The 18723-nt window shown below is 39.2% G+C and overlaps 1 protein-coding gene across 3 annotated transcripts in view; it reads left to right on the top strand.

The window, feature by feature from the left end:
* Positions 1-10672: 10672 nt before the first annotated feature.
* DCBLD2 (discoidin, CUB and LCCL domain containing 2) overlaps positions 10673-18723 on the top strand; it is a 54938-nt gene continuing 46887 nt past the window's right edge. For all 3 annotated transcript variants that reach the window (XM_053935668.1, XM_053935669.1, XM_053935667.1), the window contains exon 1: positions 10673-10791. In XM_053935668.1, the coding sequence (XP_053791643.1) occupies positions 10683-10791 (109 nt within the window). In that variant the 5' untranslated portion in view covers positions 10673-10682. The remainder of the gene's footprint in view (positions 10792-18723) is intronic.

The raw sequence follows: 18723 nt of genomic DNA, 5'->3' as shown, positions 1-18723 counted from the left end.
CTTACTTCTCCAAATGGTTCTCTTTCTTTTATAATTTTTTTTCTAACACTTCTTTTTGGTCATTTACAATAATTTAATTTATATTGATCTGATGTAACTTATAATCCTCAGACTCAAAATTATTTTATGCTACTGTTGTCCTTTAGATAGTTGGAGCAAAGACACAGTCCTTACTCAGTAGCACTTTTTCAGTAAATTCTCAAGCTTTTTCCTTCCTAATCTAAATGAAAAACAATACAACAGAAAAGTAATGTGTTTCTTCTATTAGAACATCACATCTTTCAGTTCATGTGATGGGCACTCTCTTTACCCAGTCTCTGATTTATAATGATTAAGAGACTGATGCATTCAATATATAGTCTTTTCTCCACAATGAAAAAACATTTGTCCCAGGTTTTTTAAGACACATTTTACCAATTCCAGTGATGCCCACTTTATTCTTTGAGGCTAGAGCCCTGCCCCTTGAATAATCCTGATAATTTCCAATGGAGTAAGTTTTGGGCATGACATTCTGAGAAGACATAAGAGAATCAGGTTTTTACAAAAAGGCAGTGAAGGTTACTGAAGGGGGTGAATTTTTAGTGTATTCCAAAGGAGTGTGCTAGTAACTATGGGAAGAAATTCAGGTTAAAAAAAAAAAAGGATATTAGCAAAAAACATACTGAGACCAAAATACACTACAGTCTGGAGACATCTTCCAAAGGGAACCTTGGAAGCAGAAAAGTCTTGGACTTTTAAAAGCAGGTTTGACAAAGCAATAGAATAGGGCCTACATTCTTAAGCTGGCTAGCAGAGACTTTTTCCATCTGTAGTTTCCATGTGTCTGTGTTCCCTACCTTCTATTTCCCTGACAGATTATCTACTCCTCCATTAAATATGGAAGTATCAGCTCCCTTTACTGACTTTTCCTCAATTTTCATTCATCATTTAACACCAGATTGAAATTGCTGCTGCACTGCTTTGATCTATTTCAGTGAAATTAATTCCAGGTATTTTTTCTCTTTGAGGTACAGTTCCTCTCTGTGGCCCAGTAAAGGAGGGAAAGGAAGAAAAAAATGCTACCTGCATTTTAACACTTCTGTGAATGAAAAAAACATACATTTAATCACAGCTTGCAGCCCGTGGATAGGAATCAAAACAAGGTGGTTTTTATTCATTGTGTTTAATATCACACACTGAAGTTTGAGGCACCAATGGCAGGCGATCAATTTTTGCAAAACTACTTCCCATATCTCTAATTTCTTTACAGTCTTTCTCCGTACATTGTCAGATTTATGTGCATTGCCCCCTCAAACAAAGGGCTGGAGTCATTCTTCATCTCTCAGGGCTAACTAATCCATCATTAGATGAACCCATGCAGATCCACATGAAATGTTTGCTTTTAAAGCCAAGCTTTCTTCCATCAGCTTTTGAAATTTTATTCACTTGGACAAGCTGATTAATGGTATCAGCATTGTTCATTTGCTTTGCAGTGTATACTGAGCAGATGTTGTGTTGGCTTGTTGCCCCACACTGAGTGTGAAGGGGTAAATCCCTTGAGATCTTGCTTTTGTTAGTAGGTCACTTACCAAAAGGTCAATAAGTCTTTTTTATACATAAACATGATGTTGATTAAGCTGAGATATTTTGATTCAGTTCTTCTGGGAGGGGCTTTATATTAGAAGCACAGGGCCAAAATCTGACACGTCAGACTAGGCAAAACTTTGGCTCACTGTAAGGGTAATCTCTTCTCTGAGGGTTTCCTTGTTGAGCCAGTTGCAGGGTGCTGCCGTTACCATTTGCATTTTTTCTCTCAGGAGGCATGAAGGAGAGCGCTGCAGGGAGAGGTAAAGTCTTTTCATCAAGGCAATGAGATGTAAAAAAATAATGTTTTAGGCATGCAAATCCCTCTTTAGGTGTGAAAAGGAAACCACAAACTTCAGGTTCAATACAGAGTGAGAAGGAAAATGTTCTTCAAAAAATATGGGTAAGTAGACCTAGGAAAAAAATGAAATGTTAGCAAGAGAAGGAATAATAAGCCTTATATAAGCATTTTCCTTCAACATGGGCTAAACTTCAGAAATTAATCCACTGAAGTAGGACTACAGCTGGCAGAAGACAATCAAGAGCATTGATACAAATGTCAGAAACATTTTGCCATGAATTTTAAGTCAGGTATGAAGTTTCTCAAAGCTCAAGATGTATTCAGAACCAGAATAACCAGATCTTTTACATTACAAAATGGAGGCTGCAAGCCTACCTTATTTGTTGTCCTGGGAAAAAGACTCTGAATATGCTACTCTCACAGATATAAATAAAATTATTATCTCTCTACCTTCTGAAAATGCAATGGAGTTATTAATTTTATTTAATTTACCAATGCAATAATTTTATACATATATATATACAAATATCAATATATCAATTTGTTAATTCACACATGGGGTGTTTGTTTTTGTTTGGTTTTCCCCAGAATTCTTTCTTTATTCTAGTCAAAAAGAAGAAAATCAAAAATGTATGCATTAATCTCATGCAGGTAAAACTTAATCTATTTCAGAGGATGCAAGATATGAATATTCACAATGCTCTCAGATCTTACAGCCTTCCCTAAGGCTCAGGGCTTGCCTCCCAAGTGAATCTCTAACACCTAGTATTAAATCTTCAAAAGAGATTTTATAAAATAATTTTTAGTATTTGTAATATTTAAATATCAGAAGTATTATCATTTTTATGGCACACAATGTTTGAATGTAAGCTACATCAGCTAGAATGACACAATTATACTGACATGAGTATGCTGGTCAGGAAAACGTCTTAGTTTACAACTGTTCTTGTCTCACAAGTTCCTGGGAGCTTGGTTATTTAGCTTATGCTGAAGAGAATAGATTCAGCCCTGGAGGTCCACAGTCACTGTCTGCTTTTGAAGGGTATGACTAATATTTAGTTCAATATTTCATTCACATCTCTAGAAAGACAAATGTAAAATGACAATGACATATAAATATAACTAGACTATAGCCTGTATTAAGTATATTTCCTGATAATTACATGTAGATTGCTTGTATTTCTTCCCCTAAGCATAGATACCCAATTTACTTGCATGTCATTAAAATAAGCCTCTGTCTTAACAACCAATGCATTGCAACCTGTTTGCTTAAACTATTGAGAGTTTATATGCACTAAAAGCCTAAAAGTAACAAGGCTTTTAGTTATTGGACACCTTTAATATCAGTCTCAGTTGTGACATGATGTGGTTTCTGACAGGATTCATCACCTTCCATCTGACTGTACCCTTCCCCTTGAAGAAGAATTTGCAGGCCAAATTAGCTACTGAAAGGTCAAGGGATAAAGAAAAGCAGCCCTATGAACAGAATGGCATTTGTTCCTTCTGCCACTTCAAGCTGAGGACTTCCTTGCTCTCTCCATGCTTCCATTTGCATGACAGAGTTGATCATCTGGCCTTTATTACAGCAGATTGAATGTAAATCATTACTGAAACATAAAATACATCCCAGAGAACACTGCTCACTGACATAAAAATGAATGGGCTATTGCTGCCCAAGGATACCGGAGATGGAAAAAAAAGCACATCAGTGTTGCTGATTGATTCTTGTTGTTACAGCTTGCATGAGAGACTGCAGGAGGGTTTTTCATGGTCATGCTGAAAGAAGGGCTTCTTTTATTCACCTCCTTTCTCCCATTGCTGTGAAGTTGTTTAACAGACTGGACCTCATATCTCAGTATATAAATTACCACCAGAGCCATCCCCATTTTTGATACCCTCTTGGACTGAACTGGGCTCCAAACAGGGAGATTTCATCTTACACTGAGATATAATCATGTACTTAATGGTCACCAACCTAATGAAAAGACTCTCCTGATCTGCAATATTTTACTGAGCCATTCTGCTTAAAATATATTTATCTATCATATTTAGGTATTTATTTTATATTTATTCTATAGATGTATATAAAATTATATATATTATTTTATATAATGTAAAATATACATTATATATTATGTATATTTTTATGTATTTATTTATATTTATGTCTGGAAAGACACACTTTTCCTTCTCAACATACAAGCAGCTGCAGGCTTTAATTCCTAACATTTAGAAATATACTGAGAAGTATACTTACTTGAGAAGTTGTATGAGAAGTTCCATACTTACTCAACCTTTTTGACAAGGATTTCCTAACTTTCGTTTCTGCTAGAGCAAGCTGGGTTGCCATGCTTCCTCTATCTGTGCATTATCAGAATTGTTGCATATACACACTCAGTCCAGGGCTTCCCAGGAAAACATTGCACATCTGTGTTGCTGGGCCTCGTCTCAGGAAGCCTGTGAGTTACTGCTCCAACCTTCTGATATTCAACATGGTAATTCCTTCCCTTTACATTTGCCCATAAGATATGATTTAGTGAACCTTTTCCTTCCCATCTGCTGCAACTGGCTGTCCAAGTTCTTCAGGAGTCTCTCCAAATCCATTTTCACTAACATTTGTATTACTCCTATCTCGTTCATTGGAGAGGTTGACACTATGAGGTCGCAATCTCATCCAACATCCAACAACTCACATCTTTCTCATAAAGTCTTGCCCAAAGAACACTTCAGGGCCTGTGTTGGCACAGAAGTTGTGGTGTTGCACCTCAAGAGGAGTGGGTGTCATTTGCCCCTTATGTCTGAAAATGCAAAGTGACTGGGGAACTGACTATTGCCAGTCACAAAAAAAAACCAACAACAAAAAAAATCAAACCAAACCAAACCAAACCAAACCAAACAAAAAACAAAAAAAACCAAAAAAAACAAAAAAACAAAAAAAAAACAACAACAACAAAAAAAAACTCCACAAAAAAACCACTAGGCTTGCAAAGACAAGACTATTTAAAGAAGATGCAGGGCCAGGGAGTTTTTCTTCTATCTTTTGGGTTTTTTTTCAAATTTTCTGGTTGATTTGGGAGTATTTTAAAATTATTTTAACAATGATAAGGGTCAGAAACCCACTCTTTTGTAGCATCTTTTATCTCTCTCTCTTATTTTTTAATTTGGACTTTGACTCTTGAAATCCTTACACAGTCATTGCTTGCCAGCATCCAAGTGCTGGCAATAACAGAAAAAAACTCCCATGTTTGTGGGGTTTTAGTAATTGGCAATGCTGTTCTCCAGAGAGAAGAATTAGCCCTGTGCAGAAAACTTGGATTTCACATAAAACAATCCTATTTTGTCTTTAAATTTGATCAGAAGTTCTAATGTTTATGTATGTCTTTATTAGCAAAGTTTAAAGCTTTTAAATCTTATTAAAGCTAATAAGCTTTAATAGTAATTTTTGCCTCCAGTTCTAGCTCTGAATTTCATCAGCACCGGTTAGGGCTGTCCATCAGCAGCACATTACTTAAATCTGTACAAAAGATATCAAGCTTTTCATCATTAATCTGGTATTTCCAGAATATACTTTCACATTTTGATTCTCTTTTCAGTACAGTTTGTTTTACTCATCACTGTACTGATATGGTTGCAGCTCAGCTCAGCTCAGTTTGTGTTGGTGGGACTGCAACAAAAGATCAGACAAAATCAAGCTGCTCTCCAGTTTCTTTACCTGGAAGAGAAAGAGCTGATATCAACAATTTCATACTCTGAGTAACAATTTTAAGAACAGGCAAAGTGCAAGTTAGCAATCTCATCTGCATCTATTTCTGAAACAGAAAACTTGCTTGAAGCTCTTCCTTTTGGATCTTAGCTTCCAGACATTGTCTTTGCAGGTCCCAGGCTGTTACATTATAGTCTCACCTCAAAGTTCTGTTGACATCTGAGGCTCCCCTGTAGACAGCATTAGGCAGAAATATATTACTAAACGTTGCATTGCTCTCTGACACTGATGTATGGACATAGGATTTCCTTTAGACTGGATACAAAGCCCTGAAACGTGCCACACTTAACTCCCTTCTTTCACCTTCAAAAGGACAAAAGAAAGGGCACTCTTAATTATTTTCCTCATCATAAATGTGATCTGTTCTCCTCAAGCATGTAAATGTATCAGTAAAGAGCTGCAACATTTGAGGAGCCTGACATCTAAAATTTTTCTAGTTGCCACTGGTCAATGACTTTGGAAGCAGAAATCAATATAAACTAAATAATGATTCAACCTGGTACAGTGACTCAATCAATTCAGAGCTAATAACAAATAAGAATGCAGGCAGAGAAGAGAACTAGAACAATATAGACAAAATACAGAATTTGGAGCAGGTGCAAGTGATGAAAGATTGTTTCAAACTGAGCTTTGCGTGGAAGAAGAAAAGCTAAAAGACAAAACTAAATCCTGACAAAAATGCAATACACTGAAGAGATTTGAAGAGCAGTGTCTTAACTATAAAATAGAGAGGAAATGTATGGAAATAATTGAAGTAGAAGATTCATAGTTCCTGATTAAGCCAAATAGATACAGATTTACATATGTTCTTAATTCCCACAGAAGCTAAAGCCATGATTAAAATTTTACCTGTGCTTAAGTGCTTAATTAATCCTATATTAATCATATGCTCCTCCTTCAGCTTTCACTGGGCCATAGGATTCACTGTATCCTGGGAATTTAAATTGCTCAATACTTTGAAATACTGTCTTTATTAAAATGTATAAAACCTATAGTTATAAGATACAATTAGTCTTTAATATTTTTCTAACTATTCTTGCTTGAAGGATCTTAGTAGTACTGGCCATTGTTCCAATAAAGATGAACTTGTTCGAGAGTAGAAGTCAGTAAGAGATCCTCCCTAATATTTTCTTTCCCTATTTACACTGTGTAAATAAGAAAAAAATAGTTTTTTTCTTACCACCAGCATCCCTGAATTGTTTCATATATACAGTGTCCATAACTAAATGTTAAGTGTTTATTCACTTTCAAAAACACAAACCACTCAGCAACCAAATAACTCTAGAGTGTCAAATAAACGTGTTTTATGTACAGTCATGAGGCTCATATCTGAAGTGAATTAATAATGAACCTCAGGTAAATATATCATGGTGGTTTTATAAATGTGTTTCTGAGGATGAGACTAATTATGTACATTGATGTGAGTAATATATAATCAATACCCATTTTCCTTTCTAAAAGGATGAATTTAAACCCATTCTGCAACTAAGACTTTGTTGTTATTCTTAAAAACTAATCAGCATAAAAGGCAATAAAAACTGGAGCAAAGAAAAAATGAGGGCAAAGAGAGGAGTAGAACAATTTTTACTGAAAGCTATAACAAAACCTAGAAATCCCAAATGAGATGAAAAAAAGAAGCCAAGAGATACAAAAGCTAGGTTCTAGAACATCTAGACCTGGAACTATAGGACTTTCACCCATAGCACATCACTTGGTGCCTTAAAATCATACAGTCATAACAAGTCAGAAGGGACCTTCAGGGGTTATCCAGTTCAACTCCTTGCTCAAACTGGTCTCATCAGATCAAGCTGATAAGAGCTAAGGGGTCCTGAACATCTCTAAATATGGAGGTTCTGCAACATCTTTGAGCAACCCAGTCCAGTGTTTGACCATCCTCATGGTGTATTTCTTCCCTTTTACCTAGAACATGTAATTTACTGCGCTGCAATTTGTGTCTCTTGGCTCTTGTGCCACCATGGTGCACCTATGAGAAGAGGCTGGTTCCATTTTCCAGTCCTGCCCTGCAGTCAGCTGGTTGTAAGCAGCAACAAGATCTCCTTTTCTCCAAGGTGAAAATACCCAGCTCTATCAGCCTCTTCATGTGCATCATGTTCTCCAGTCCCTGACTGTTTTGGAGGCTTTTTGACTGACTCTGTTCCATGTGTCAGTATTGTTCTCCTACTGGAGGGAGACCCAAACCAGTGACAGTACTGAGATGAGGTGTTATGAAAGATTGTTCCCCTGGCCCTCTCGTTAATACAGCTCAAGACGCTGTTGGCCACCTTGGCTGCAAGGGCACAGTGCTGACACACCTTCAAACTGTCCTCTAGGACACCGAGGTCCTTTTCTGCTTCCAAACAGCTTCCTACTGTTGCATGGGGTTATTCCTTCCCAGATGCAAGACCTTGGAATTGCTCTGGTGAAGCTCTCTCTGAATAGCAGCCCTGCCCTCCAGCTGAATTCAGCTTTTGAAATGCAACAAAAGAATGTAAAATCTAGAGAGCTATGGTGGGAAAGAAGCCCAGCACTCAGAAGCTTCTCAAGGGAAATGAGAGAACCAGATGGAGATAATAGTTTCAGTTACCTCTAGAAGTTACTCACAATGGGAAGGAAACATTACAGAAATGCTTAGATGGCTAAACATTCTGCTATCAGCACTAAGGAGTTGGTTTGGTCTTCTGTCTTACCATATTGAAAAAAACAGTGTGCTGATTTCATAAGAGGTATTGGCAATTTGCTTTATGAGATTGGTATCATATGTTATTATGTTTGTGTTTGCTTCCCACAACATTTTAATTTTGTATCTGTTTAGATTTGATGACAGTTACTGTTCTAACTGTAACAAACTAAAATCAAGTCTTTCTTATAAATTTTTTGCCCCAGAGGAGCTGCCTGGGAGCTCTCACAGACCAAAATATGCAGTACTCTGCAGCTGGTGTATGTAAATTCATTTTGTGCTGGAATCTTCTCAGAAGGAAGATTCTGAAAGCTGTAGTTACCATCTGGATTTATCTAATTCTTCAGATTGGTCTATTGCATGAAAACCATGTATTAAGACAAGTCTTCCAAACAGTTGCATTGGTAATCCTTGGGCTCTGTAGATTCTATAAACCTTTGAGTCTTTTAAAATGTATAACCTTTAATAGTTTATCATTGCTTCTGTCAGGATAGTGATGCTCCCTTTGCAAAATATATAAGCTAGGGTCCACAAAAACAATTTGTGGTCAGGGAATGTAGCTTTGGGATAAACTTCCAAGATAGATTAGGCAAATTTGGCCTCTGGCTGCTCTTAGGAATTCTGCTAGTTTTCACAGCCCATTTAGAAATCAACCCTTTCACAGATTCAGATACTCCTTTTTTTTACATGCACAAATAAACCGTTCAGAATAGTTAAATCAACTTCACTAAATACCTTGACAACAGAACATAACACAGGAAGAAACCTCTGTCAGGTCTGTTATTGAATTACGTGTAGGATGTTCAGATGCTCCTCTTAATGCACGGCACCACTAAGCCATAAATTATTCAAGGAGTGATTTTTCCAGTGCACAACAAATACCACCAATGATTGGTGATCTTAGGAATGTGGTCTCTGTAGTACAGAGAGGATGTTATTGTAGCGATATAACTACTTCACGTGACCTATGGCATGAACTTCTGTGTCTGGTGAATGGAAGACAAAGCAATGTATGTAAATTATTTTTGATTCACCTTCCTTTATGTGTTGCAGGACATCTTGGTGGCTATTACATCTTACAAGACGACTTTTAAAAGATTTATCTGTGATACACTTCCTTGATTTTGCTTTCATTTGGGTCTCTTCCCATGTCATTAAAAGATTTCAAAAGGGGAAAAATATGAAATGTTCTAAAATTCTCATGTTTATCATTCCCTAATTATATGAAAAGCCACCTTCTAGTAGCTGTGGTACAAGTATGGGCCAAAAAATTAAAAATGTGCAACAAAATTTTGCTGTCTTTAGTCTGAGCATCCAAATCTATTCTGGAATCTTCTGTGATTTGGCAGAAGGGGTATGGATGGTGTGGGGTACGTGGTACTCAAGGAAGGAAAAGTAATGTTCTCCATGTTTCTTTGTCAACAGGCTATAATAGCCCTTGTACAAAGCTGTAAGCATAGATGTGGACATAGTTCAGTTTTCAGCATCTTAATAAGGAATAGTAATGTTAAATCAATTACTAAACATAATCTAAATACTTCTTCAAGCAACTCTGCAGATTGGGTAAGACTGGCTTCTGAGATGATTTTCCTGCCATTTTGGTGGGGCCAGCACTGGACATTCCTGTCTAGGAACCAGTATCTGTTTCATAAAGCTGTTTGGGAGAAGCGAAGAACAATTTCTTCCTAAAGTTTTACAGTGCAACCACTGGAAATCTCTCCCATCACACACAGTGCGTGTTCAAAAGCTGGGGGAAGAGGACTAAAGATGCAATGGCTTGGGACCTCATAGCCAAGCTTTCCCACATCTAGAGCTGAATTCACATTCGCGTCTGGAGCGCTATGACACCAGCTTATCCTTTGACACCAGATTATCCGTTCTGTTAACAACTGCAATAAAAAAAAAAAAAAACGAAGGACTTTTGTTTGGGTTTTTCCCAGAAATTCTGCCTTAATGTCTACTTTGCGAGGGAAAAAAAGCTCAAAAAAGTGAAATATTCGTAGCCAGCTCGCAGAGGAGGGCGGAGGTGGAACAGAGAGGGAATTCAGGGGCTGGCTCCCGGGGACCCGGTCTGGGGCCGTGAGCCCCGCGCAATCCAGCCGGGAGGGCGCGGCTCGGGGCGGGAGCGGAGGGGCCCCGGAGCCGCCGCCGCCGCCGCCGCCGCCGCCGCCCGGGGCTCCGCGGCGCCTGGGGCCGGCCGCGCGGGGCGGAGGGGGCGGCAGGAAGCGCGGCGGCCCCGCCGCGCCCCCGGAAGCGGTTGGGCGGCCGCGGGGGACGGCGGGCTGGCGGGCGCGCAGCGCTCAGATGTGGCCCAGCGCGGCCGCCCCGCAGCCCGCGATGCCCTGGGACCGCCGGGCGCGCCGGCCACGCCGCGGGGCATGGTGAGCCCGGGGCGGCTGCTCCCCGCGGGGACCCGGCGGGCGGCCTCGCTGCTCCGCCCCAGCCTCCTCCTCTTGCTGCTGCTGCGGGGCACCGAGGCGCAGAAAGGTGGGTGCGAGAGCGGTGGCAGGCGAGCCCCGCAGCCCCGGCGGCCGGGGGTGGGAACTAACCCTCCGGGGCTCTGCTGCTGGGACGGGGCGCCCCTCGACATGTGCCCCTTGACGCCGAACCTGTCCCTTGCCTGGCCCACAAAGAGCGAGAGAAGCGCCCCTTTTGAAAAAAACAAAAAACAAAACAAAACAAAACAAAAAAAAAAACCAAAAACAAAAAAAAAAAACCCAAAAAAAACTAAACAAGAAACATTTTTTTCCTGCCCGCTGCCGCACTCCCACGGAGAGCTGGCGGCGGGATGCTTCACCCGGGCGGGGCGGGACCGCGGCTCGGCAGGAGCCGGGGCTGTGGAGGGGCACGGGGCAGGGCAGGGGCTGTGTGGGTTTGAGTGCCCGACCCGCGGGTGACCCCCGGCTGCAGGCTGTGAAGTGTTCGGTGTGAGCCAGGAGGCGGATAAAGGGGAGCTGCTGCTGCTAGCTGTGAAAATAAACTTACACTCGTCCGAGAGTATGCAGAAGTGTATATAGGGGTGAGAGTCCGGAATGTGTGACAGGGTGGTAGGTTGTTTTATTTTGGTGGGGTTTTTTTGGATTTTGTTTGTTTGTTTGTTTTTGTTTTTTTGTTTTGGTTTGGGTTTTTTGGTTTTTTGTTTGGTTTGTTTTTGGTTTTTTTTTTTGTGTAGAGAGATCGACGAGAATTAATGAGCAGGCTTTAGCACTGTGAAAATTACGAGGCACAATTTGGTCACTTCATGGCAGAAGATCAGAGGATGCCACTGTGACTGTCGCTTTGATCATGTGCTTGGGACAAAGTGGTGGGAGTGAGTGTTTTGACAGCATCTTGAAACTCACTTCTGGGTTTGGGAAGATTAATTTTGTAGTTTTCAATTCCACTTGCTTCTTGCACTGGTCTTGCACCGTATCAGAAACTGATCTCCTCAGAAATTGTTTTAAGTTGTCACATAACTTTCTCTTTCCGTCTCAGAGATGGAAATATGGTTGAATTTCAGAAATGCTGTATTTAAATGCACAAAAGGAATAGGAACTATATGCACTCTACTGGTTTTGTATCTAAATTAAACATTTAATTAATTAAAGTTAATTAATTGAATGGGAGGAGCTCAGTGTTGCATCTGTAGAGCAAGGTAGCTGTGTGGACCTTTTCCTCTTATTTCCAGCTAGTTGCATTTATGTTCCTGTACATGTACAAAACTAATGCTAATAAGCATTTGACACAGCTGGGTTTGTTTTCTTGTAATTTATTATGGAGCTGGAAAAGACCCATTTGCTTTCAGTCTAAGAGGAAATAGGGCTATTTTAACATTTAGTCTTTTGAAGGCTGATGCTAGATGAGGCAGGCAGCAGCAAGGTGTTAGTTCATGCTGTAGGAGCATCATGCTTCTGCTGACCTGACACTTGTCTGACCTTTTGGTGAGCAGACTGAGTTTGTTATTCTAGGAGAAGACTGAAATAACTGTGGGGGTAGGGAAGAGTCATAATTTACCTACAGATGATTGAGTTGAACTGGCTCACTGAGTAGTCAGGGGTATGTTAAAGGGGGTGGGGCCATGCAGCAAGAAGTGACGCTTGCGAGGACAGCAGGCTTTTAGGTATGTGTGAAACTTCATCTTTCTGTACTTTGGGAAACTGCTAAAGAACTTCTACCCAGATTTCAATTTGCAGTATTTCTCTAGTTAATGATTAAAGTTAGCTCAGAAGTTTCACTTTTGAGCAGGAGGGGAACCTTTTTATTGGCAAGCTTCATTTTATTTGCTAACAAAAAGCAGAGCTTGTTTTAAGGTGGGGGGCTCTGGTATTGTCAAACACAATGCTTCAATATGGGAAACTGCTGGAGATTCTAAGAAGAGTTCTGCTAGTGAATGATTGTTTCCTTGCCAAAATATTTTCATTTATCTTATTCCAGAGAAGGTTGGGGAGCCCATATCCTGTATCTCTAAATGCTGGCATAATTCTAATTTGTCTAAGGAATCCCATATAGAAATGAAGCTGCTATCTAGGTCTTGAAGGTCTGCACAAAGTTACTACTCAATTAGGGCATTAAATATGTGCTCAGGCTTCTAAGAGAATATCTTGATTGACAATGGAATTAACCAAGACTTGGGGAATTTCACAATTAAAGTTGCTTTTAAGCTCTTTTATAAAAGTAGAGTGAGTGATACTATGTAGGAACTGAGCCTCATTCATTACCTTAGAGAGGCTGATCCTCTGTTACTAAGTAATTGTTCATTTTCTTTTCTACTGTTCAGCCGCTCTAAGGATCACATACAACATGGTATTTAAATCTTTTTCTGAAGATAGTGTTTTCATTTCTCACATGCTTTCCTGTACAACACCTTACTGGTATGAACTGATTTAAAAATAATGTTATTTTGGTCAATGTGAAGTTCGTTTTTAGTATTGGATCAAATTGCCTCTTCTTCCAGACAGCAGCAAACTGAGAAATGAAAAAGTGCAGCTATTGCTGTGGTGAATGTTTTTCATAGTAGCCCACTGTATTGTCTTGTAGGATTCAAGTGGAATTTTTTTTTCAGTCTATCATATTTAAAATCATTCAGTGTATGTAAATCAGACTTCCTTGGTCAGGGACTTGAACTTGAGTGTGTTGCTGTCTTCAAAAACTGAGCATTTTCTGTTAGCTCTAACACCTTCAGAAGTGCCTTGTGCTGCATTTCATAATATCGTGCCTTGAGGACTGTCTAGCTGATGGCTGTGCAAGTTAGCTCTTGTGATTTTTGAAACAGTCCTGTAGTGATTCTAGATCCTGGTTGCAAGGAAATTGATATTTGAAAAATACTTAGAGTATTTTTTTTGGTTTTTCATGTAATTAGGCAGGTGTGAATGAAAGCAAGCCAGCAGCTAAGCTTGCTGCTCTTTGTGAATTGAATTTGGAGAAACAGCATTCTTAGCAGATGTTTAGGTATTGACATAAATTTGGTATGGTCTGTTCATTAGCTAAATTTAACCTATTTTTTTTTTTTTAATTTAAGAAAACACAGCTAGAGGAGGAATGGTTGCTTAGCTTTCATCAAAGTAGAAGCTGAATAATGTGTCAGTAATTCTGAAGGTGTGAAGCTTGTAAGGTCTGTAGAGTAAGAACTTTGTTACCACACAGACTGGTTTGGTAGCCATCTGTTGGGATTCCTAGTGGATACCAATGTACCCGTAAAACTGAGGAAAAGTGCCTAAAGTTAAAAAGAACCTTTTATTCTGAAGCTGATTCCCCAATGACTTGAAGCAGATTTATTTGCAGGGTTTTTTTTAAAAAAATAATGTTGGATGCTTGTTTTTGAATGAGATTCCCACATTTTGTTCTAATCAGATAGCAGCCCATCAGGATGTTGTTGAAGAAAGTGCAAAGAAGTGATTCATCACAGTGGTTTAAAAATGTTTGCTGCGGTGTAGCAGAGAAAAATAATTTCTGAATGTCTGGTGCTGAGTTACCGTCATCTGAAAAATGAAGTGAAAGAACTCATGTCCCTGTGCACACTGAGCCTCATGAAATGTTTTCCATGCCTTGTGTTCGGGATCTCAACCGCAGTATTTGTGGATCATTTGTGTTTTCCTTGTTCCTCATCAGTTCCTCGGTGCGCTCTCCTCTCCGCAGTGCTCCTGGTCTCACCTCTGCTTGTCCCTCCCGCAGGGAGTAGGCAGTGGTGGCTCTGGCTGCAGCCAGTCCAGAACTGGGCAGGTGCTGATCCATCAGCTGTAGTTTGGGGAGAAGGAATAAGGCAAAGAGAAGATGGCTCTAGCTGCATATCCAGCGGCTGAGCAAGATGGAGGGAGACTGCAGCTTCTCCTCAGGCTCCTGGAAGGGATGATCTCCTGCTATGCCAGGGGCTGACAAGGGTTCCAGCTGCCGGGGTAGCCCATTGCAGGTGTGTCTTTTTCTGCTGCAGAGAGCTCCGGGCATGTGAGTACAAAGCACTGCCACAAAGCAGTCTGTCACATGAGCGATTGCCATGTGCTGCCTTGCGCACAAGTGCCAGTTCCTATTCTTGCTAAATTAGATTGGGTGGGCAGTGTCTCACTGCCCTTTGTATCCGTTGTCCTTGGCTGGGCTGATCTGGAAGAAAGGGAGTCACAGCCAAATCCAAAAGGAATTATTTTGATTAAAAAGACCCTCAGATCTTTTTAATCTTAATAAATGAGAGATTTATTGTCCCTCAAATTAAAATCAGATTAAGTGTTTTATGAGGAGGAGGGCAGTGTTCTAATGAACTGTTCTGCTTTTTTAATGGGACAGTTTTACTTAAGAGTGCAGAGTGTTTTGAAGCTACAGTTGTGCAGTTTGAGGATTCAGGGATTGGTACCATTTAGGCAGGACTGCTGAGGCAAATCCGTATCATCTGTGTTGAGAAGCATGGAAGAATTTTTCAAGGGCAGGGCTGAAAGTTAGGCTAGGCTTTTTCAGGTTTTCTAATGCTCTTTTCAACTTCTCAGCATTGCACCTTGAAGATAGATTTAGAGAGGAGGAACAGTGCTGTTAAGAATTTTGTGGAGGAATGCGGTTCCTGAAGGGAATTGAGCTGCTATTGGAAGTATAGACCTAACAAGAGTGGATATGCTTTGCTTTTGAAAACAAGAATCTCAGTAAGGTTATTTTTCCTCCTCTAGTTAATGAGCATTATTTGAAGTGGGTGTCTGAATCTGGTGGCAAAAGGTACATCCATGTGTTCTGCTTTGGGAAAAGCTGGAATTTGTTTTGTAGTCAAAGTATTTCCTTTCCCTCCTGCATTTCCTGATTGAGTTGCTTTTAGATTAACTTCTCTAAATCAAATATTATGGAAAATTCAGCATCCTTTTATTTAAAACAGTGTAGTTGAAACCACTGTCCAAGCATAGAGTGTGGATTTATTACTACACTGAAGTTCGGGGAGGTGGAGAGGGAGAGTGGGAGTAATACTGATGTAGAAGGCCCTGTGGTAAGTTGTATTAAGATAGAATTTTCAGTCCTGGAGTTTTTTTAATACAGAATGGTGGGTTGTTATTTGTGAAGCTTGTTCATTAATGCAGTAATGAAATATCAAATTTTGCTAAACTGCATTCTTTGCCATCCATTACTGGAGACAAACAGCTTGAGCTGTGCTATTTATAGTCTATTTGAGCTTGTTTCTTTATAACCAAACACTTTGTTATTTGAAACAAAAATTATACTTGAAAATTTGATAGTAACTTGACCTTTGGACCTCAGAATAACAGTGATTTTTGGAAATGTCTTCTGGTTTGTGCATTTTTGTCTAGTGCCTGAAAAAAAAACCCAAAAACCCAAACACCAGCTCTTGAATAGGTAAGAAGCATTTAACCTGTGCTTTCTTTTCAAGTGTGTAACTTCGGTGTTTCCCTGCATGACCACTTAGTTTCCCTTGGTGAAGAGTTTTAAAAGGATAACATTTCTCTGTGTTTGCTAAACTCTTAAAAAATGAAATTAAAGCAGATAGTTCATGCTTGTTTAGCTATCTCACTATTTCAATCAATTGGATCATGGAATTGTAGCACATCACTTGGTACTGCTTATGGCATTTGCATGCTTCCTGTTGGCATTTCTTCAAAATCTCTGTGTTTGGAGTTGTCACTTCTGTTTGGGTTGTATTCTTTTTTCTCTGCAAATATCAAAATAAAAATAATTTTCAATGAGTTAGCAGTCTGTAAGGTTTGAACCAGCACAGCTGGTGGATACTGAAACTCAGTGATTAGTTGTCTCTTTGATTTTGGTCAGTTTAGTTGCATCCTGAAAATCAAGCATATATGTGTTTGTCTTTGCAGTAAGTGACAATCATACCTCTACATATTTTGTTGCAAGTTTGCAGTGAGACTGTGATTTGATGTGACCTCCCTAGCTATAAAACAACTGGAATATATTTGCAGTAGCAATGTGAAATGCAAGTCCGCGAACCATTAGAAATGCAAGGATTCTTAGCAGCTATTGGCAGTTGCTTCTAAAAAAGTACATTCTTTAGAAGAAAAAGGATTGCTGGAAGCAGAATATGTGTAAATGGGGGTTGAGTCTGTACGTGTAGGGCATGCTTGTTTTTAGTGTTTGCTGACGTGAGGAGGCTGTGTTAGCCTGGTCACTGATCTCTGTACAAGAGGTGTTGTGCATTGTGACTCAGGGAATCGTTATTTCCTGACAGTTATTTGACTGCTTATCTTAAGAACCTCTGTTCTGAGTATCTTACTGAAAATGCTAACTTCTGTCCTGTGAGTAGAAATCCCACACCTCTTGTCGTTGAGTGATGTCACTGTTAGGAGGTCCCAGTTCTGCACCATGGCTGTGATGGTTGCTTTAGTAAATGTCATGGAAGCTGAACCAAGTTTGTGAACTCAGTTGTGTCATTCCTGGCAATACCAGGAATGTAGGTGTGTTTTTAAGAATGTCTTAGAAACAGATGGGATGGGGGGTTGTTTTTGTATTTTGTTTTCTTCTCCAGGTGTTTAAAGCATGCTAGCTTTAGAAATAGTTTAAAAGTCTCTTTTTCAAGATGCCTTTGCTCAAGTCTGAAAACTTTCTGGAAAGAAATTTAATGCAACTTCTTGAATTCCCCCTTAGTTAGAATAGTGACTAGCCAACTCTAAGTAGTCAAGGTGTACAGGAAATCATACTTTAAAGGGCCTTTTTGCTCTTCAGTACACTATGAAACCGTCATTGTGTAAAATGACTCATAAATTAGGATCACACAGGTTCAAACTTGGTGCTTTTTTCCTTTTTGAGAGTGTCTAGAGGTTTTTTATTTGTGTAGATTTTCAATATTTCTTTTTTTTTTTTTTTTTTTGGAAATATTTCTCTGGCATTTTCTTTATGCCAGAGTTTGTCTTTCACTGGCAAAACTGTATTAGAGTGGTTTTGTTAATTGTAGTATTAAAGAAAAAAAACAAAGATTTTTTTTTTTCTATGTGGGAATCTTTGATTTTGTTAGCAATTTTCATTTTTTAGTAAAAGTTTTAAATTAATGTATAATGTTTTAACATTTTTCATGATGTGACAACTCAATTCAGCTAATCACAGGAGACTGCCTTATTAACCATATTCCATAGATCATGCATCATTTATGAACTGAAAAGTGGAAATAAAATCAATGGTCAGATCATCTATTTGCTTTAATAAACACTCCCCTTCCCACTTCATATCTTCACTAGTTAATCCCTCCTCTAAATCCTCCTCCCAGATTTTCAAGTTTTCCAAATATACTTTTAGCTCAAGGAAGAGGTTTTGTTATCGAGGATTGGAATATTACCCATTAGAATGACAATCCTTGCCAGCTACTCATCTCTGGATTGTCAGTCTTGCTGGAATTTGATGGATTGTGCATGAGGTCACATGGATTCTCTTTTAAAGTTTTTTCCCCCAAAATGGTTTTTCTGATAGAACCACTTCTTAAAAGCAACCCTTCTGATTTTCTTGTTTCTTTACTTTAATTGCTGTCAGAGGTAATAATTTGATTTGTGTGAATACTATTAATGGTGGAAAAGGGAACTTGAAAAGCTTGACATGCTCCTGAAAATGGTTGTGAACAGATAATTCTTCTGTCCTGGTTTCTAAACAGGTGTAAATTTTTCCCAGAGTGATGCTGTCAGTCATCACACTAATACTGTTTATTGTGACCTGGCATTTAATCAAGATTTGTGTATAAATGTTCTATAAATTTGCAAATTCCAGATTTGCAAAAGGATAGTTATTTTTAATCCCTAAGTACCTTTCTCTCCTCCTATTCAGTGATCCATTTGTGATTTTCCTAAACTTAGATCAGGCCATCATAAGACCTCAAATGTTGCTTAACTGTGAAGAGGAAATCTTTTCAGGTCTCTTAATTGCAAATTCTTGGAGTAGGAGTAGCTGTTTCAGTGCCCAGTTGCAGCTTTCAATGTTGAAGGATAACACTGAACTGTTTCAGCAGTTGTGCCACAGTTCTCT

This window comes from Vidua chalybeata, chromosome 2 (assembly GCF_026979565.1).
Source record: "Vidua chalybeata isolate OUT-0048 chromosome 2, bVidCha1 merged haplotype, whole genome shotgun sequence".
Taxonomy (NCBI): Eukaryota; Metazoa; Chordata; class Aves; order Passeriformes; family Viduidae; genus Vidua; species Vidua chalybeata.
This window is presented reverse-complemented; position numbering and strand designations above follow the sequence as displayed.